We start from the raw sequence: 22,881 nt of genomic DNA, 5'->3' as shown, positions 1-22,881 counted from the left end.
CAATATGGCAGAAAAAACCTGTACAGCAAGTGTAGTGAACGTGGTTGTCTAGACCCGAACGAGAAGTAACTGATATATCTTCCATGGTAATGGAGAATGAGACATCAGAAACAGATATCTTGGGGATGGATATTACCAACCACGGTTCATGGAATCCAAAAATGGGTAGACCAGGTTTTATTGCAAACTTTAAGAGGGAAGATCATGAACAACATGAGGGATGAAACGACGATAAATACAGATGAAGAGAGATTAACAACATTTTACTGTTAAATCATTAAGGAGTGTAATCAAGACGCATTAAGGAGTGAGACGTAATTCATTCGTTCATGAATGTTGGCCTTTCCAGTTTCCTCTCTTATTTTGCAGATTATGATCTTTAAGACAACTGGTCTATAATTCTTTTTTCTTGATATTTGGCACTACGTTGGCTCTCTCCCCATTATGTTGAATATTTCCTATACTGAGGGAGATTTTATACATATTGTTTAACAATGGTTTCTGTACACTCTCTGAGTGCAAATGGAGATATGTCATTTGGGCATGAGCTTTGTGCTGGTCTACCTCCTTCCACTGAATTTCTTTCAATATTTCCGAAGATATATTCCCCTCCCCTGGCTGGTAGTAATGGTACTTACAGGTATTCGAAGGTAAACATGCTTTAAAAACTTTCTATTCTGCTATTCGCATATTTCCTCATCTGTATCAGCGATATCTTTTTGAGGTCCTTATTCTAATAATTTGGTTCTTTATTGTTCACTTGCACCTCAAAGATTTGTAAAATAGTTCTAGATGTTTTTGTGTTTATCCATCAACTACCTTTATTTCATATTTCCCTTGTTCTTCCCTTTTAATCATGATGGAGTCATTTCTGTCTTGTAGCTCTCAGGTACAGCATGACTTCTGTGATACCCACGTCTCTATCATAAAATGTCTCTGATTCCTTGCCTTACTTCACCTGATAATCCATTTCATTATTTTTTTCCGTCTCTCATTATACCATACTTGTGCATACCTTTACACCATAGATATAGATTCAACAAATTTTCTAAAGCATTGTTCTATATCCAGTTATGGATTCGGCCTTTCAATGTTTCCTTAAAGTAGATGCTTTAGACTTTAGAGTTTCATTTTCTATACTTTTCACTATTTTCTATTGACTTTTTGTCTTTATGAACTTACTTTTCTCAATATGTGATCTACCTCAAGTATTGTGTGGCTATTCATTCCAAGCGTAGGTCCATGGATTGCATTATCAATCTTAAGGCTATTGTGCAAGAAAATAATCCAGAAATGCTCGAAATAAACCATTAGAAAACCCTGAGAGTGTCCTCCTTCCACCGTTGCACATAAAACTTGGACTGGTGTAAAAAGTTTGTTAAACCACTTGATAAAGAAAGTGAAGCTTTTCATTATCTGAAAGTATTTTTTCCTCGTGTGAGTGATGCAAAAGTGAAAGGGCATTTTTGTTGGTCTTCAAATCCTCACTGTTTTCTCTGATTGAAAACTTTGAACAGAAATTGTCGAGTATTGAACTAGCTGCTAGGAAGTTATTTCAAGAGGCAGTGAAAGGATTTCTTTGCAAAAACAAATAAAAAACTAAAGAGAGCTTATTAGCAATATGCTTGATAACTATAGAGCAATGGGACGTCCCACGTCACTGGAAATGCATTATTTGCAGTCACTCATGGAGTTTCTACCCGGACAATTTGGGTCGTGTGAGCGACCAGCAAGGTGAGCGTTTCCTCCACATTTCAGTGATGGAACGCAGGTATCAAGGCAAATTCAGTCTTGTGATGATGGGTCAATACTGTTGTTTACTGTTGAGAGAAATTTTTCGTTGTATAAAAGAAAGTCACGTACCATTCATCACTTTTCGTCTAAACACTACATATACAATGGTTCTTAGGTTGTATTTACTATATAAGTGTGCGTCGTGGGTCATTGCCTTTATCTTTAACGAGCAGCTAAGGACTTTATAAATTCTTATGGTGTAATTATTGTGAAAAGGCGTAAACACACTGTCTTCTTGGTTTCCTGCATTTACTTTTCTGTAGGAGTTGTATATTACCCATATTGTTATGTTGTATTAACTGAGAATAAACATGAATAAACTGCATTCATGGTTTACTGCTTTGTGTTCTTTGGGTATTACATATATCTGATAAAAAAAAAAAAACACACGTAAGTAACGTATTGCAATCATTTAGGCACAGCTAAATATACTGACGTCCTACATAATTTTGAAAGCCAATTTTGGACTCAGCAAGTCAGAACTGGGTAGAAAAATTGTTTTTTTGTTTGTGTTAAACAGAAAAAAAATTAATTTGTTTTAAAGTGAAAATATCAGTGGTGGTTTTGGCGATAAAACTGTTCACTGGTAGCCTAACACAGAAAAGCTGATACATGGATTACATTGCACGCCACCGAAGCTTCCCGTAAGGAGGGAAGGCAACTGACAAGACAAGTTATACCCACTTCTGACGTCATCGTATTCACCAGTCTCCCTGAGATAAATGCAGATAGCACTTACTTCTTCACGTGAGACATGAGTAACCATACCATTTAGAACGAACTTCACCTATCCATGAGATGTATGACCAAATGACATCTTCAAAGACGCTTGCTCTTCCAGTGTATTGCTTGACATGATTAGGATACGACCAAGTCTTTTTATTAGGTCACGTAGAGGAAATTAGTTTTTCGGACATGGGAATAGGAAACATTCGTGTAAGGTCAGTAAATATGTCATTCCCTACTGCAAGGCGGACCACAACATATGGTAATTCCTGTCCGTGATTTCTTACGTGCGTTTGCTCATATGTACGTCCTGGTATTGTGGGCACATCTCATGAGAGGTGACTGAAGATAAACAAGTCTTGCGTCTCCGATACTGCGGACTAAGTCCTGCACCTGATAAGGTATTCGAGACATGGACTCAAAGGTCAAGTTTAGAATATCTTCTTTGAGAGGGAGGAGGCGGTACCAAGGCCCTGTGGCTGTGCTGCAGGAGGGAGAAAGTGTTTCCCTGTTTCCGTAAAGCTGCTGGTGCAGGAAGGAGGCGTTGTCGAGCTTCCGAGCTCTCATGGTGATTCTGCTTGCAGGAAAAAGGCAAGACCTGGCCGTGTGGCCACGGCCGGGTCTTGCTTTTTTCCTGGTTACGATTTTTTCTTATTTTCATGTTGTGTGTGTTCTTGATATTTTAAGTAAACGAATGATTTCCAAGACGGCAGTGCAGAGCTCATAGCATACGTCGTTTCTGGTACTCTGAAGCGCGAGATGTAAGTACAAGAAGGATTATAGTGAGACACGTTATTCCCTCAAAGGCCCAGTCCTCTGTTCTTAATGCTACCTCGCTAACGCGGGAAATGGCGAATAGTTTAAAAGAAAAGAAAAAAACGTTATTTGGGAATTGTGCCTGCGGGCGAGAAGGGCTTTGTTGTACATGGCTCTATGCTTCCCACAACCCCCACATTGGTATACAGCCAGCTACACGTCAGAGCAGACTCACCAGAGGATGTGATGCATGAGCAAAAGACTTTGTGATCGTTCATACCTGAATTTGCTGGCAAATTCGATCCTGAAATTCTCACATAAAACACCGTATTGTTATGGTGTTTGCAGTTGTCAACATAGCCTACCCACAAACATACACAACCAATGGTTGAATCAGCCAGTGATCTAGCATCATGGAACTGTCACTCAACAGAGCGAGGTCTTTCGCGACAAGGTCAGCGCAAGAAGGGAGGCTTTGCAAAAGCTTGCACAGAATCTGAAAGGAATGGCACACGGAACGCACCCAACAGCGCAACCAGAACTGTTAGCTACGCTTCTGTACGACTAGTTCATTGGACGTCCTGAACACCGCAACTCTCAGGAAATACGTCAAGCAGGCCAGACCAGACAGCCAACATAAAGCCATGGCCAGTGTGCTGAAGGTCGAGTCCATTTGTACAGTCCAGCAAAGAATAAGACGACCATATCAGGTAAGATGGGTTTTCAGGATCTGGAAGAGATGGTTACCCACAGCTGGTAGCTGTGCTTGTGTAAGAAGGGCGACAAGAAACAGCATCGCGAGTCCCAGAAAGCGTGCTCACGCTGCGGTAAGAAGGGGATGTATGACAGTAAGATCGCGAAAAATAAGATGTCTCTGCAATAGGGCAAGGCGCAATCAGGCTATGGCTGACTGTAGGTGAGGGACCGTGCTCGACATGTTACAAGATAAGACACCTGAGGAGTGAGTGAAAATAGGCAACCAAAGGACATCGGCGAAGTGGGAACTAAAGCAGGCTCAACATGTGAGGCAGAGATTGGCCGTACCTGGATAGAGCGTGATTCACCAATAAGGTATCAGTTTACGAACACTGCAAGAGGAGAGACGTACCCCATGCTCAAGTGTCGTCAGGCCATCTCCGAGGTATCAATGCCGAAGCGAATGTTAGGCATGCGGATATCAGGAGGACCATGATCTGCAATCCATCCAACCAACACCCGAGGAAAAGCTGATCGCAACTTGCTGTTAATAGGAACCACTGTACACAGTGGAATGTCTTGCAACAAGAGGAAAACATTTTTCAGCAAAGGTAAGAGACGGCTGATGGTGACACAAAGATTCAGTAGAGAGTTGTACTGAAGATATGTTCGACCTACTTGGTCATCTTAGAGTGAAAATGGCGTTCATTCGACTTCGCCTGCACTTCTATTGGGCGTGGATTTTGTTGATTAAGAGTAGTAGTTAGTGCTGGTCATGTGAGGAGTTGTGCAAAGGAGGGGACCAAAGTAGCTTGGTGGTCGGGCTCCCCTGCAGCTTTACCAGGTTGGAACATCTGTGGAGAGAGTCATCGGAGATGTAGCTCTCAAGGCTGAAAACAAAGAAAATATGCTGTTATGAAGCTACGTCACCAAGTGGATGGAAGCCTATGACATCCCAGACTAAGAGGCCACTACACTTAGATTTTTTATAGCTCGAGATTAGACTCCTAAATTACACAACACTTTTTATGGGCTCGTGATTAGACTCGTGGTCTAGCGGTATACCTACATCTACTCCTACACTACACCTACACTTTTTACTGGCTCGGAATTAGACGCATGATCCAGCAGTCAGACCTATACTCACTCCCACTCTAAACTTGCTCTTTTTATAGGCCCGAGATTGGATTCATGGTCTGGTGGCATCCTCACTTGCACACCATTCGTTATCTAATCTTACTTTAGTAATGCTTACGGTATCAGCCTATACTAAACTCTCCTTTAGGTTATTCCAGCAGTTCACAGCTCGTTATGAGAAGTCTATTCTTTGTCTAGTATTTGCCCTTTGAATATCTTGTAACTGTGTCCTATATATTTGTCCCGTCTCAAATCAAGAAGCTTTCCCTTATACATGCCAGTGATGTCCTTCACTATTTCAAAACCATCAAATCTCTTAATCTCTTTTTAGGCTGTGAGTATAGCTCTAGTTTTTCTTATTCTCTCCGCATATTCCACCTGTTTGTATCCTTTGTCTTGCCTGCTGCTGCTCTTTTATGTATCCTTCTCAAAGTATCTGCATCTCCTACATCACCAAGAACAACGTGTAGATCATACCTTCACTCAAGGACCAGGGCTTGATTTTCATCCACAGGCTTCGAGGAATGCTGCCAGCTAGTGGGTACGAGGAGGATCAGGAAGACCCCTTTAAAGACCAAAGTCTGACAGCATGAAGAGGTTCATCTGGACCTTAAGGACAAGAGTTTGCCGTTCTTGTACCGAAGGACTGTCCGAATGAGACCGTAAGCTATCAACCTTACTGAGAACACGAGTCCACATGAGCTGCGAGTATTGCTGTGTATGTTGACCGCATGATCGCCTGACGTGGGAATGCCAGAAGGAGCTGGAGGCGCAGAAGTGCACCACTAGGTACATAACAACCTTTATGTTTCTGTCGTGGTTATGAAAAAGTAATACAAGTATGACATCAGATCTTCACCGTGTCATTCTCAGGTGGTGATAAGAAGTGAATTTGTGTTTTTACAACTCTGTATCACATTCTGGAAGAACTGTTTGATATGACTTAACACAGTGTGACAGGAGAACCAAGCTGAAAGAATGGTGCATGCATACCAACTGTGGTGCTAGGATGGACAAAGCAGTTACCTTTAGGTGGAGAGCGAGGTGGATGATGCTCGTAAGGAATTCCCAGACCATCCTCAGAAGACAGTCGTGTCTTTCCCCTGCAGCAGTGGGCGCTGGTATGCTGCAGGTTGAGACGGACTGAACCCTGGAATGATTACCACCTGCGTCTTGAGGAAGAAGCTACAGAGTTCGAGATAATGTAAATTGAGGTGTTTGCGTGAGTTCTTTCTTGTGTTGTTAAGTCACTGTAACTAGTTTTCGTAAATCGTTTCTGGCGAGACTGCAACTAATTAGATAATTAGAAATCGCTATTTCGTTGAAGGTGACCGTGTACATCGTGTGGAGGCGAAGAAAAGCCCGTCACTGTTTTCCTGCTGAACGTATTCCGTATTTGTCCTTTCGGCAAAGCTCAAACTCGTTTTGATTTAAACTGGTGTATGAATCAGCCTCTTCCTGTTCACACTGAACACCATACACATTCGGTTCAACAATAAGAACTTGAATCAGTCAGAGCTTACAGAGCAAAGTGATAAAAAGAACAATATAACTACAAGGAAGAAGAGAAATATGTTTGCTAGAGTCCGAGTATAAATTGGCAACTCAGGCCATTCTGCATCCTCACACAACAATTAAATAGATTGAACGTTAGATTAAACGCTACTGGTCCAATTGTTGACACACTGTGCCGTCATTCCGTGCGCCTTATTTGGGAAACTGCTTACCTTGTAACACACATGTGCCGGGAATAACAAGGCGGAGTCGCGCTATTGCCTGGATGCCTGTCATACGAATGAGTAAAGTCAGTGGGTCAGGTTCATGTTGGTCGTTGTGTTGCTGGCCCAGGAGTTGTGCCTTTAGGTCACGAAGACTGCAAAAGAATGGAACTATAGGGACAGAAAAAAAATCTATATAGATGCATGTTCATGTTAGCTGAGACGGTACGGGTAACTGAATCCCCTGATCAAGACCATCTCATTTAACGCTGTATATATATATATATATATATATATATATATATATATATATATATATATATATATATATATATATATATATATATATCCTAGCCTGGGCAGGTACCCACCAAACTAGTGCCGCTCAAATGTGATTTCTTTTTTTTCTTTTGGAAACTTTCGTTGGTAAGATGCTTCATGGTCAGAAAGAGATTTTGTTTTATTAAGGATGCATGCCGTGTAAAAATCTGCCCTCCTACTTAAATGGTAGAATATTGTTTGGTGCTCACGAGTGTGGAAGCACATAATTTCATAAGTTGACCTTGTTAATCTCAAAATGTTAAAGCCCCTCCCCTTGAAATATCGATTCTTTCAAGGAACTCCCTCATTGTTCTGGTACTGGTTACGGATCATGATTGTCTGTTGAACATAAAGCCAATACACAAAAACAATAGCGGAATAGTAACATCTTTTACTAGTTAAAGCTTTAAAATCCAACCAAAATGAATATGGACTACCAACTTCAGCGACAAGCGCACACTATGTTTTCTGAGTAGAGTGGGGAAATGCAACTTTATTCATTACGTTTCCAATTTTCTTATGGTTAACAAGGGAAACCCTTCGTACAAATTATTCCATTAATTGTAGTAGAAAATTTAAGTTTTTGTTTACGGTTGCCGAAGATCCTGTTACGTTCAGATTATCTTAGAGCCGTTTTTCCCTTGAGCAATCAAAGCTCTCCTCTCCTTTGATTGTGCGATTACTCAGGTTCATGCATCATTCTCAGCAAGATACATTTAAGCCCTGAATATTCTTTCAAGGCCATGGCAGCTGCCATGAAATGACGTAACCCCTGTGCCAACTTGGCCCTTATTAGCGAAAGGCTCTTGCAGGTCAGGTGGTCACACTTGCCTGTCAAGGTCAGGCCATATATGCCATCTACCTTGTAAAATATTATGTCCCCTGAAGTACAACGGTAGTATCCTATTTCACGCCTATTAGTACTACGGTAAGGCACGCCACATTGCAGTTATAAGTGAAATGTACGAACTCGGAAACGTATGCGACTGAATGCGTTCGCCCAACAATAAGAGGAGATTATCGCGCATGCTCACCTTAGTCACAACAAACATGGCGGCGAGTAGTGAGGAGAAAGGGTTGCTCGGCGCAACGAATAAACCTCACAGACGCTACGGCAGTACTTCAGTTAACATGAAGAAGCCGGAGAACGTAATTAAGCACCGTGTCTCGAAGCAAGACACGTTGCAAGGCATATCCCTCAGATATGGCGTTACGGTAAGTCAAGTGTGTTGGGTGTTGTCACTTGTCAGTGTCGCGATTCATGTGTTGATCGACACCACTCGTCACATTTACCTGTCTTTAATCTCTGCCAGTGAATAGAGTGAACATCATTGTGGTGCTTAGATTCCGACATGATATATTATTTGGATTCGGTACTGTGGATATTTTAAAGTGTCATATGGTTGCGATTCAGCACGTGTTGAGCAAGCAAGTCAGCAGCTTCAAAAGCTATTTTTGTTATTTAATTTAATGTGACATTTTGCAGAAGATGGTCCAGTAGATATATGCTTTCGATAGACGTAAACCGTAGTGCAGCGACGTTATTGATTATGGAACTCGAAAGAATTTCGAATGAATTAAGATATATGGAAAAACATAATTATGGCCTGGGGAGCTTGAATGTGATCATTCCAAAAAAAAATATGATTGACATGAGATGTCACTTTATGTAGAATTCATTGAAGTACATACAGAAGTTAGCAGAACCTTTGAAAACCATTCCTAACCACATAATTTCATCAAGTAGCCAAAATTTGCTGTATTTCAGATAATGTTTGAAGAAAATAAATCAGTTATTATGGTCTTGTTTGATTATAGTTGTTTGTTGTTCTGCTTGTTCTTAAGCATCGAATGCACTAAACGGCCAGAAACTGGTTGTAAATTTTGTAAGGGAATGTTCTGGAGTATGTGGCAGACTGCAGACGACTATGTTAGTGGTATGTTGGACTGTGACATTGAAAATTTGGGCTAGATTTTAGCTAGTAGGGAAAGGTAGGTAAGGTTCCCATTAGTTATGTTGATGTCTTGAAATGTCTTCATCTAAATGTATGTTGGACTCCACATTTTCCATGGTTTACATAGCCCTCCCCACTGTTGGTAGGTTGGTAGTAGTCTAGGTTAGCTCTGCATCACTGTTTGCTTTGAATATTGAGTGAGTTCTCTTATACACTGATGATTTAGCATTTAGAGAGTATGATAATAGTTATGAAACATGATTTAGGGCATTGTATTTCAAAAAAGGTCATGAAATGATGATAGAATTTAATACAAGGGGGGAAAATATCGGGTTTGTAAATGTGAATTATCAGTAAGGCCCCATTAAAGCCTCACTTAGTAGCAGAAATATGAGGAAATATATACATAGTATTTGACCGCTGGTAGGGTTTGCATGACTTCTCACTGTCGTCAGTTTGTTGACATCTAGAGTAAGTTTTTGGTACTTAGTCTTGGGTGTCGCTATATATTATTTACCATGATATTTTGAATGGTTAATTATGACTGCTTGGAAGGTTACCTGAATTTTTCCATAGCCTCCGTTGATTTTCTTTTGTGTGTATTATCTACATTTGCCCAATAATGTAGGCACTATCACCTTATCTGATAAAGTTCAGTACAGTATGGTTCTCCACAACTATTATTATCTAAATATTAGCATTGTAGAACAAAATTACTTAACATTGAAAGCTACTAGTACTGTTGGGTTAATTTGGACAATAATGGACTGCTCTGAAATGATGGACATTTTATTCATGAAGCATTTTCTTAGTGCTGACTGATACCTTAGGTTTGATTATCATCAAAATTATGCTTGTAGAACTTGCCATGGACTGCCTGAAGATTCATTCCCCCCCAAAGAGAGGATTTTTCAGGATTTGTTTGGTTTGTAATCTCACCTCACCATATGTGATCATTCCCAGCCCAACCAAGCTTAAAAAGATTGGGGGGAATGAATCATTAGATGATCACTTGGTATTGTTAAGAGAGTGTACTGTTGCTCTAAGTGAATGTGGTGTTTGCATTTAGGTATGTAACATTTAAGAATGATAATTTGTTTCAGAATCACTGTTAGGTTATATAACATTTGATTTGGATGGGTTTAATAGTTGGGTAACAAAACACCTTATTCTACCTTACACATCCTCTTGAAACCACAGTCATGTAAAAGTTTAATCATCAAAACCCTAAGGACATTAACTGTTTGCTGAATCTATCTATCCATCTTGTGTAGTTGCGCAAGACGGTAAAGATTAGGGATAAGCACTACTGGTTATTGGTTTGAACAACTGTAAATGATGTCTTGACGTAGTTATGAGAAATGCTTTTATTTTTCACATTTTTATCTGGTGAAATTGCTTTTCACTTGCTCTTCCAATATGACTTTAGAATATCCTTATATTTATGTTACAATGGTTTACTGCAGGGAGAATATAACAAGACAAGAAGGTATGATCTTTATAGTTCTTTCTTTTCATATTCACTATCTCCTGCATTAGCAAGGTAATGCAAAGTATCTTTTATTATACATTTATGAAAATGCTGATAGTGGGTAGGATTATGGCGGTCACAAAAATTGGACAAAATGGGGCTAAATTAATGTAGAAATTTGAGATTGTTCCATGGATCATTAGAACATATGAAAACTTCTTAACTTTTCCAAGCTGTTGAGATTTACCCAAATTTTCAGTGGTATATTTGAAATATGAGAATGTTAATGGGACTTTTTCAGTCTTTCATAAGGAGGTGTTTCTGTGTGGAAGCAATACGCAGATCGGGAACTAGATCAGCATGAGACCGCAGCGTCCACATGCTTTTCAGATGACATAAGAAATAAGATGAAATTCAGCTGCAAGGGAAAGTTAAGTGGGGTTTTCATAGATTCTCTTGACTTTTCTAGATTTTTACCTACATGTACAGAGATAAATCCTAACTTCTCAGAACTTCATAGAATGAAGTAGATGAAGACCATATTTAATTAAAGTTTCCAAAAAGTAAACTGTCAATGGAAAACAATGTCAAGGACATTCCAAAGTTTATTTGGAAGTGGAACTGAAATGGGACTTTACCCATCATTGCTTGTTCAATTGTAATCTATCACTTTATATCTTCAGCACCCATTCCCTCTGGGAACTCCCATCAAGGGGGATGGCCATAGCAAAATAGTCTCCACTGCACACATTCCTCTGCCTTTTCTCTTCCTCCAGTGCTTATCCGCTCCATTTTCCCATGTCACGTGTGGCCTTCCTCTCACACCTGACTTGCATTCTATGCACATGCTCAGACCCCCACAAAGTATTGCATTTCACACACTTTACCACTCCACAATTCATTCTGTTTGTATTTTATGACATACCAGATCTCTGATACATCCCCTCATTTCCTCCTTCATTCCATCTAGTCATATGACATGCTCCTCTTAAGTACTTAATTTCCACAGCATTATTTTCTTAATTATTTGATTGATCACCTGGATTCATCCAGCCCCCCCCTCCCCACCCCATTTTCTTTCTGGATTAGGTTATGTTTGTATGCAACCCTGATTAGATTTAACTAAGAAAAACCCAGTAGGGAAGGAAGGCAAATCTTGTGATCGTGTTGGCATCTTTTGTGTGAATATATGAGAAAACCCAATGGTCATATTCTAGAAAAGGGCATAAATACAGAAGTTTAAAGTATTATTGATGCTTTTCTGCTTGTGTGTAGTCTTCATGTTGAAATTTCTATACAAGGTGACTTATTTGGTAATGGATAAATGAAAAATGCTGTGAAATGGAAATAATTGTATTGTATAGGTCAATATTTAGCAAATATTGCCTACAAAGATGGGAAATCATAACTAACTAACTTACGATTCATTGTGACCCCTGTTCCAAATGCAACAAAGTGCATAACAAGAAGCTAATTTGCCAGTTCTTCCCAATTGTTGTTGAACATCTTTATATTCTATGTGAGAGCTGCGGCAGTTTTGTTTTTCAGGTCATCAGTGTCCTTGGTTCATTGAGCACACAGAATGTTTATCAAAAAACCCTATACATAGAAATCAGATGTTAAGTCCAGTGAATTTGTAGGCCAAGCAATGAGCACACTAAGACCTCACCAGGAAAGCACAGTTTTGAAAACCAGTGTGGTGGTGCTTGCATTTGATAAACCCCCTAGTTCCTTTGACCATGTATGCAGCAAATGAGTGCTGTACTCCTTGTTACATTCTCACAGCATTTTAATTGTATCCATACCCAAATGGATACCATTTATTTTCTATTACTTTTAATCCATTTACTGTGAATAGAACATATACATTATAGTAAATTTTTTCTTTTCTGGGGCATGAACATTATTGATTCTCCATGAAGGCAAAATAAATGGCCATTATTGCTTGGAGTGGCATCCTATGCATTGTCTCCAGACAGTATAGACTAAACTTTCTAATTATTTGTCTCAGTTTAGGTGATGTCAAGGAAGCTTCTCTGAGATCTGTGGCTTCATTTTATGTAATTTTTGAAGCTGTGTCACTCTTACACGATACTAGATATTACTGATAAAAGTTGTAAATAATCATACTTATGAAAACATGTATGAAAATAACACACACATTTTGTATGCCTGAATATAATCCTGGGGTACCTTATTCACCAGGCAGTAAGCAGCATAAAGGATACAGATTTTATTAATAGGAAATTATGTCTTGTCTAGTTGAGTTGCATGTCGTTTTGTATTGAGAATAATCTTCTAGTTGATTGTAATAACAAACTAAGTATTTTTATAGAATATCTGAGAATATTCCACTCACACAATGTCCCTGGATATTATGACAGCAACCATGAAAGGAGTTCATTATACCTCACATTTTCCATGTTTGTGTTAGGTATTTGTGGAACTTGCCTTACTTTTGTAAATAGATTAGTGCAGCACAAGCTCTTAGTTAAGAACATTTTGAATCAGAATTCAGAGTGACTCGTAGTACCCATCCCATGTACTTTATATAGATTTTTTTTATTCTCTCATTATTAGGAACATAATTACACATGACTAAGAGAAGATGGGTAGCAGGGGCTAGGTTCGTAGTGGCTGCATCAAAGGTCTTTGGAGTGATTTGTAAATTCATTAGTAGTACCCTTTCCTGTGTTAGTAATAGGAGATTATTTGTTGGGCGTCGATATGAAGTTTTCGAAGGAGTGATATTGACATCTGACCTTCAGGCATCCTCTCTGGCAGGGCTCTTTTTTTTTTTTTTTTTTTTTTTTTTTTTTTTTTTTAACACTGAGTATGTAAAAGTGTGTGAAAGGAAAAAGTTGAGAGTAAATGTGAATAAGAGCGAGGTTATAAGGTTTAGTAGGGTTGAGGTACAAGTTAATTGGGATATAAGTTTGAATGGAGAAGAATTGGAGGAAGTGAAGTGTTCTAGGTATCTGGGAGTGGACTTGGTGAGGGAGGAGGCAAAGGTTCTGGGAGCGATGAAGAATGTGTGGAAGAAGAGAACGTTATCTTGGAGAGCAAAAATGGTTATGTTTGAAGGAATAGTAGTTCCATTAATATTATATGGTTGTGAGGCATGGGCTATAGATATGGTTGTACGGAGGAGGGAGGATGTGTTGGAAATGAAATGTTTAAAGACAATGTGTGGTGTGAAGTGGTTCAGTTGAGTAAGTAATGAAAGTGTAAGAGAAGTGTGGTAATAGAAAGAGTGTGGTCGAGAGAGCAGAAGAGGATGTGTTGAAATGGTTTGGACATACGGAGAGAATGAGTGAGGAAAGGTTGATAAGAGGATATATGTGTCATAGGTGGAGGGAACAAGAAGAGGGAGACCAAACTGGAGGTTGAAGGAGGGGGTGAAAAAGATTTTGAGTGATTGGGGCCTGAACATACAGGAGGATGAGAGGCATGCAGGGAATAGAGTGAATTTGCTACCTCTCTGAAGTGGTGGGCAGCGATGCTGTTTTCCAGTGGGGTGGAGTGGCTCTGGGAATGGGTGAAGGCAAGCAAGTATGAATATGCACGTGTATATATGTATATGTCTGTGTATGCATATGTATATGTGTATATGTATGTTCATATGCATGTATAGGCACTTATATATATTTTTTTTTTTTTTTTTTTTTTTGCCGCTGTCTCCCGCGTTTGCGAGGTAGCGCAAGGAAACAGACGAAAGAAATGGCCCAACCCACCCCCATACACATGTATATACATACGTCCACACACGCAAATATACATACCTACACAGCTTTCCATGGTTTACCCCAGACGCTTCACATGCCCCGATTCAATCCACTGACAGCACGTCAACCCCGGTATACCACATCGCTCCAATTCACTCTATTCCTTGCCCTCCTTTCACCCTCCTGCATGTTCAGGCCCCGATCACACAAAATCTTTTTCACTCCATCTTTCCACCTCCAATTTGGTCTCCCTCTTCTCCTCGTTCCCTCCACCTCCGACACATATATCCTCTTGGTCAATCTTTCCTCACTCATTCTCTCCATGTGACCAGACCATTTCAAAACACCCTCTTCTGCTCTCTCAACCACGCTCTTTTTATTTCCACACATCTCTCTTACCCTTACGTTACTTACTCGATCAAACCACCTCACACCACACATTGTCCTCAAACATCTCATTTCCAGCACATCCATCCTCCTGCGCACAACTCTATCCATAGCCCACGCCTCGCAACCATACAACATTGTTGGAACCACTATTCCTTCAAACATACCCATTTTTGCTTTCCGAGATAATGTTCTCGACTTCCACACATTCTTCAAGGCTCCCAGAATTTTCGCCCCCTCCCCCACCCTATGATCCACTTCCGCTTCCATGGTTCCATCCGCTGCCAGATCCACTCCCAGATATCTAAAACACTTCACTTCCTCCAGTTTTTCTCCATTCAAACTCACCTCCCAATTGACTTGACCCTCAACCCTACTGTACCTAATAACCTTGCTCTTATTCACATTTACTCTTAACTTTCTTCTTTCACACACTTTACCAAACTCAGTCACCAGCTTCTGCAGTTTCTCACATGAATCAGCCACCAGCACTGTATCATCAGCGAACAACAACTGACTCACTTCCCAAGCTCTCTCATCCCCAACAGACTTCATACTTGCCCCTCTTTCCAAAACTCTTGCATTCACCTCCCTAACAACCCCATCCATAAACAAATTAAACAACCATGGAGACATCACACACCCCTGCCGCAAACCTACATTCACTGAGAACCAATCACTTTCCTCTCTTCCTACACGTACACATGCCTTACATCCTCGATATTTATGTATATATATGTATATATATATATGTGTATATGAGTGAATGGGCAATTCTTCGACTGTTTCCTGGCATAAACCCGCTGACGCGGGAAATGGCTATCTAGTATAATGAAAATATGATAATATATGTATGTATATGATCATATTTTCATTATGACTCATGGTGAGATGCCTGGGGATTGGAGGAATGCTTGCATAGTGCCATTGTACAAAGGCAAAGGGGAAAAAAAGTGAGTGCTCAAATTACAGAGGTATAAGTTTGTTGAGTATTCCTGGGAAATTATATGGGAGGGTATTGATTAAGAGGATGAAGGCATGTACAGAGCATCAGACTGGGGAAGAGCAGTGTGGTTTCAGAAGTGGTAGAGGATGTGTGGATCAGGTGTTTGCTTTGAAGAATGTATGTGAGAAATACTTAGAAAAGCAAATGGATTTGTATGTAGCATTTATGGCTCTGGAGAAGGCATATAATAGAGTTGATAGAGATGCTCTGTGGAAGGTATTAAGAATATATGGTGTGGGGGGCAAGTTGTTAGAAGCAGTGAAAAGTATTTATCGAGGATGTAAGGCATGTGTACATGTAGGAAGAGAGGAAAGTGATTGGTTCTCAGTGAATGTTGGTTTGTGGTAGGGGTGTGTGATGTCTCCATGGTTGTTTAATTTGTTTATGGATGGGGTTGTTAGGGAGGTGAATGCAAGAGTTTTGGAATCAGGGGCAAGTATGCAGTCTTTTGTGGATGAGAGAGCTTGGGAAGTGAGTCAGTTGTTGTTCGATGGTGATACAGCACTGGTGGCTGATTCATGTGAGAAACTGCAGAAGCTGGTGACTGAGTTTGGTAAAGTGTGTGAAAGAAGAAAGTTAAGAGTAAATGTGAATAAGAGCAAGGTTATAAGGTACAGTAGGGTTTAGGGACAAGTCATTTGGGAGGTAAGTTTGAATGGAGAAAAACTGGAGGAAGTGAAGTGTTTTAGATATCTGGGAGTGGATTTGGCAGCGGATGGAACCATGGAAGCGGAAGTGAATCATAGGGTGGGGAGGGGGTGAAAGTTCTTGGAGCGTTGAAGAATGTGTGGAACCGAGAACATTATCTCGGAAAGCAAAAGTGGGTATGTTTGAAGGAATAGTGGTTCCGACAATGTTATATGGTTGCGAGGCGTGGGCTATAGATAGATTTGTGCGCAGGAGGATGGATGTGCTGGAAATGAGATGTTTGAGGACAGTATGTGGTGTGAGGTGGTTTGATCGAGTAAGTAATAATAGGGTAAGAGAGATGTGTGGTAATAAAAAGAATGTGGTTGAAAGAGCAGAAGAGGGTGTTTTAAAATGGTTTGGTCACATGGAGAGAATGAGTGAGGAAAGATTGACCAAGAGGATATATGTGTCAGAGGTGGAGGGAACGAGAAGTGGGAGACCAAATTGGAGGTGGAAAGATGGAGTGAAAAAGCAAACACGAGCCAATGTTCATGCACACACACACACATGCATGCATGCTCTTCTGTGGTGTAACAGTTACCCAGTGTGACTGTCAAACATACTCAGGCCACTTGGGATCAAACCCCCATAGGTTCAAATCCTGGTCACATCAGCCAGTCCACAGTCCAACTAGTTGTTAATCCACTCCTAGGTGCTGGTCAGTAGAATGGGTACCTGGCATAGAACTAGAATATGCTTCTCAGGTTTGGTTGTCACACCTAAATAAGCACAAAGCATTCTTAGAGAAGTTCCATATGAAGGCAACAAAGGTGCTATCAAAATCAAGAGAGCTAAGCTACAGGAAAGGGCTAGAGGCTTTAGATTTACTGTACCTTGGAAGAGAGAACAGTGATGGGTGACCTGATCACAGCCGTTTAAGTTTTTAAAAGAGATCAATTAAGTGGTCAGCAGATAGTTCTTTGAGAGATGTAGGAATAGAGCAACCAGAGGACATAACATGGATTAAGCAAGAAATGTAAAAAAGTATGCATAGACATACTTTTATAGTATAAGAGTGGTGCATGAATGGAACAGACTGACTGAGGACATGGTTAGTGGAGACAGCATACATAGATTTAAGAGGTGGTATGATAGTAAAGTTTTCAAGAGATGGGATTGTAAGAGTGTAAAACTCCCTCCTTGTCAGTACAAGTAGGTAATTACCTCTTAGTCAGATCAAGTATTGCATGATTACTTTTTTCTTAAGGTGCTTCATATTTGATGTCTTGTGTTTCCTTGATATTTTACAAGGTTTAACTATGATTGTGTGTCTCCCCTCTAGATCTCATATATTCCATGACTTTTTGATATAGGAATTTGCAACTACATGTTTCCCAATCTCCATGAGCATCTTAGTTCTCCCAGTATATATCCCTGTAATTGAAATCCTCCATTATCAGTAATTTGATTTTTTTTTTTTTAATTCCTTCGAGATTTACCCTACTAAAGTTTAATGGCTGCATTCATTGTTTTCACTCTAAAAGGAATGTGCATTTATTTTTCCATGATTGTAATTTGAATAACTTTTAGAAATGGATTTTATTTTCTTGTAGCCCTGATCAAAGAACTTGTTTTTCAGATGGAATCCATTAAGCAGCACAACAAGCTTTGGTCAGTAGAGGCTATGTTTCTTCATGATTATTTGGAAGTTCCTGTTAGTCGTGCAGTTTATGAAGCAGTTATTGGGGCAAATCTTTCTCCAGAGACTTCAACTGCACTTTTTAATGGCTCTGACAGGTACAGTGGCAGGAATGGTTGTTTGGAGAGGGTTTTGGCATATAGAATAGAACAAAGAGACATAGAATAGAACAAAGAGACTTTGCACTGGTAATGAAGATACAGAAAGTCTTGTAAATAACATAAAAGGACTGGAGGATAGCATGTAAAAAGAACTCTTGAGTTGGTATTTCCAAGAGAAGTTATATAAGGAATTCAAAAGAAAAGAAATTAGAGATTACAGACTTCAGGAGAAGTTTATAGTTAGGACTTACATGAATGGATGATTGTGGGTCAAATGCATGATTTTGTTATTAATGTTTTGGAAAACTAAGCATTCTTGTTCTTTACTAGCCTATAGGGTTGAGTTTGGGAGCCCCAGTTTTCCATGAATAATTCTTACATATTTTATGGCATGTGAAGCATCTGGGGTAAACCATGGAAAGTTCTGTGGGGCCTGGATGTGGAAAGGGAGCTGTGGTTTCGGTGCATTATTACATGACAGCTAGAGACTGAGTGTGAACGAATGTGGCCTTTGTTGTCTTTCCTAGCGTTACCTTGCACACATGAGGGGGGGGGTTGTTATTCCATGTGTGGCAAGGTGGTGATGGGAATGAATAAAGGCAGACAGAATGAATTATGTACATGTGTATATATGTATATGTTTATGTGTGTATATATATGTATACATTGAGATGTATAGGTATGTATATTTGCATGTGTGGATGTGTATGTATATACATGTGTATGTGGGTGGGTTGGGCCATTCTTTCGTCTGTTTCCTTGCGCTACCTCGCAAACGCGGGAGACAGCGACAAAGCAAAATAAAATATAATAAATGAATCATTTTAGGCACTGTTACACACTTGATCCACTCCAGTTAGATGGAAATGGAGCTACTGATGACAGTTAGATACAGCACATGAAAGGCTTTTCTTGGTTCACCATGCTTTTGAGAGAAATAGTAGCATATTTGATATGAAGTGTGTGTTTAGCTTGGGCCAAATTATTTAAGGAAAAGCTATTTGTTGCTGAAAAAAACAAGTACTGAATAAACCTTTTCTGCATACAGTGTTACTTTTGGCATTCCACCAGAGTTCTTACCACCTTTGATATGAAGTGTGTGTTTAGCTTGGGCCAAATTATGTAAGGAAAAGCTATTTGTTGCTGAAAAAAACAAGTACTGAATAAACCTTTTCTGCATACAGTGTTACTTTTGGCATTCCACCAGAGTGCTTACCGTCATGCCTTTTGACTTATGATGTTTAGGAAATGGCATACACATATCTGTATATGAAAAAGATGTCTACCACTCTAGAAAACTGAAAAACTTAGAAATGTTAGGGAATTTTATTTTGTACCCTTGGAAAATATAAGAAATTTTTCTACTGTTGACAGTAATAGTTGCAACAGTTAACCTGATAGTACTCTTTGTGAAAACTTTGTGAATTTTCCAAGGGTCTTCACCCCCACAGCCCAGGCTGGGCCCTGATTTTTGGAATGGGTCATTGGTTGACCGAGCTGTTGGAAGCCACAGCCCTCAGGCCTACAAAGCCCCCACAGTGTACTCTTGGACTTCTTTGCTGTGCATCCCATGCTGTTTCTGATGGTAGATAGCCCATGATTTTTAAGATGGTCTCTATTTTTTTGTGCATATCACACCTTTAGATTTCAGAGGAAGTATTATACAAAGTCTTTTATGCCCATCATGCCTGTAGGGTATTATTTCCAAACCTAAGTTGGGAACCATATCTTCATAGGGTTTTCTAGGTTGGTATAATATCCCATCTGCACTCCAGATAGTTTAGCCTTAGACATTTCAGTCATTCCCTGTGATTTAGCTCCTTTACCACATTGATACAGGCTGTAAAAGATCGTTGGACTTTTTCTATATTTTGCAATTTTGCCCACCTTGTAAGATGATGTTAGAATGTAACAAAATTCAATTCGTTAAAGAATTAGTGCTTTAGAAAAAAAATCATTGATTTTTTCTCTTGTCTGGAAGGTTTGCAGGATCCACCCTGCTATCCTTGTGCATGAGGCAGCCATTGTTTTGTTATGTTTGCTGAAGGTTAGGTTGTTAGACATTACTACTCCAATGTCTTTCACATTGTTCAGCTGGTTTATGATAGCATCTGTGTCTGTCTGGTATTCTGTCTTGTTTGTGATTTCTTCATTTGCCCCAGATTGAAGGAGTTGAAACTACATTGAAAAGCATATTGTTCTTAGTTATGTCTCTTTGTAGCCTTTCGACGTCATCTGTCGATGTGATTTTCAGGCTTGTTCTTGTAACTTCTGTAAAAGAAATTATATGAAGCTGTGACACATGTTTGTGTCAAAGTTAGATATAAAATTGAGTAACATGAAGGGTGTATGCACAGTAACTTGGAGGATTGTTTTTTTTTTTACTCTGGAAGCACGAGATGGCTTGGTGTAAGGATGCAGTCATATGTGACTAAAGTGTTTAGAATGTTTAGAGAAAGATTGTTCAGGTTGTAGAATTAAAACTTGTATACAAAGATATGAGATAGAAGAGTGAAAGTGGAAATGCATGGTGGATGGGTGAAATTAGGAATGCTGTGCAAGATAAGAAAAGGGATTATGAAAGATTGCTTGAAAGAATGTACTAGTGGAAGTTCAGCAAAGGAGGAGAGAAGAATATAAGGTTTTTAAGTGGAATGTTAAGAGGCTGACAGGGGAAAGCAAAGAAAGTGTGAAAAGGTTAGGAAAAATAAGAAAATTTTTCTGGTAGGAAATAAAAAGGAAAAAGATGGATGGAAGAGAGGAATGTAAATGTAAGAAGTAAGAAAGGTGAGTTGCTAGATCAAAAGCAGGAGTGAAAGGAAGATGGAAAGAGTTTTGAAGAATTAATGAATGTTGGGGAAGGTGGAGCAGCATATGTATGGAGGATGGAAGGAAAAGGATAGGGACTTAGAGCAGGAAAGGAGGTAATAAGGGTGATAGTTAGGTTTGAGGTAAGAAAGGCACCTGGAGTGGATGGGATTACAGCTGAAATGCTGCAGGATGGAGGAGAAAGTATGATAGAGTGGATTTATTTGATATGTAATTTAGGATGGAAGCAGAAAGTTGTCCCTGAGGATTGGGGGAAAGCTGTTATTGTTCCTTTATTCAAAGGAAAAGGGGTTAAGGATGTCTGAAGCAATTATAGGGAAATAAGTCTGTAAATATACCAAGACAGTTGTATGTAAGTGTTCATTGATATGAGTGAAGACATAGTGAGAAGCAAGAAGAATAGAGGAAAGAAAGGGAAGTGTGGATCAGATTTTTACAGAGAATGGTTGTGGAAAAGTATCTAATGAAAGGTAAGAAGCTGCTTGCAGCTTTTATGGATCAGGAGAGAGCATGTGACAGAGTTGAGCGGAACACTTCTTTGGATGTGATAGATATATATGGGATAGGGAGACAATAGTGGGATGGCGTGAAAGCCTTCTACTGAGTTACAAAGGCATGTATGAGAGTGGATGACAATTGTGAGATGGCGTGAAAACCTTCTACTGAGTAACAAAGCATGTGTAAGAGTGGATGGAGAATTGTGCAAAAGTTTTGGTATGCATGAGGGTGTGAGGCCGGACTAGATGGCTTTTTAACATATATATATATATATCCTCCCATATAATTTACCAGGAATACTCAACAAACTTATACCTCTGTAATTTGAGCACTCACTCTTATCCCCTTTGCCTTTGTACAATGGCACTATGCACGCATTCCGCCAATCCTCAGGCACCTCACCATGAGTCATACATACATTAAATAACCTTACCAACCAGTCAACAATAGTCACCCCCTTTTTTAATAAATTCCACTGCAATACCATCCAAACCTGCTGCCTTGCCGGCTTTCATCTTCCGCAAAGCTTTTACTACCTCTTCTCTGTTTACCAAATCATTTTCCCTAACCCTCTCACTTTGCACACCACCTCGACCAAAACACCCTATATTGAGAGGGTGAAGGCATGTACAGAGCATCAGATTGGGGAAGAGCAGTGTGGTTTCAGAAGTGATAGAGGATGTGTGGATCAGGTGTTTGCTTTGAAGAATGTATGTGAGAAATACTTAGAAAAGCAAATGGATTTGTATGTAGCATTTATGGATCTGGAGAAGGCATATGATAGAGTTGATAGAGATGCTCTGTGGAACGTATTAAGAATATATGGTGTGGGAGGCAAGTTGTTAGAAGCAGTGAAAAGTTTTTATCGAGGATGTAAGGCATGTGTACGTGTAGGAAGAGAGGAAAGTGATTGGTTCTCAGTGAATGTAGGTTTGCGGCAGGGGTGTGTGATGTCTCCATGGTTGTTTAATTTGTTTATGGATGGGGTTGTTAGGGAGGTGAATGCAAGAGTTTTGGAAAGAGGGGCAAGTATGAAGTCTGTTGGGGATGAGAGAGCTTGGGAAGTGAGTCAGTTGTTGTTCGCTGATGATACAGCGCTGGTGGCTGATTCATGTGAGAAACTGCAGAAGCTGGTGACTGAGTTTGGTAAAGTGTGTGAAAGAAGAAAGTTAAGAGTAAATGTGAATAAGAGCAAGGTTATTAGGTACAGTAGGGTTGAGGGTCAAGTCAATTGGGAGGTGAGTTTGAATGGAGAAAAACTGGAGGAAGTGAAGTGTTTTAGATATCTGGGAGTGGAACTGGCAGCGGATGGAACCATGGAAGCGGAAGTGGATCATAGGGTGGGGGAGGGGGCGAAAATTCTGGGAGCCTTGAAGAATGTGTGGAAGTCAAGAACATTATCTCAGAAAGCAAAAATGGGTATGTTTGAAGG

At 39.8% G+C, this 22,881-nt stretch overlaps 1 protein-coding gene across 1 annotated transcript in view; it reads left to right on the top strand.

Annotated features, from left to right (window-relative positions):
* The first annotated feature begins 8,173 nt into the window (after positions 1-8,173).
* Positions 8,174-22,881, top strand: part of red (LysM peptidoglycan-binding domain-containing protein red) — a 121,747-nt gene continuing 107,039 nt past the window's right edge. The window contains exons 1-2 of the mRNA XM_071673120.1: positions 8,174-8,363; positions 17,962-18,119. Of these exons, the coding sequence (XP_071529221.1) occupies positions 8,175-8,363; positions 17,962-18,119 (347 nt within the window). The 5' untranslated portion in view covers position 8,174. The remainder of the gene's footprint in view (positions 8,364-17,961; positions 18,120-22,881) is intronic.

The sequence above is a fragment of the Panulirus ornatus genome, chromosome 18 (assembly GCF_036320965.1).
Source record: "Panulirus ornatus isolate Po-2019 chromosome 18, ASM3632096v1, whole genome shotgun sequence".
Taxonomy (NCBI): Eukaryota; Metazoa; Arthropoda; class Malacostraca; order Decapoda; family Palinuridae; genus Panulirus; species Panulirus ornatus.
The sequence above is the reverse complement of the archived record's forward strand: the minus strand, read 5'-3'. Positions and strand labels throughout refer to the sequence as shown.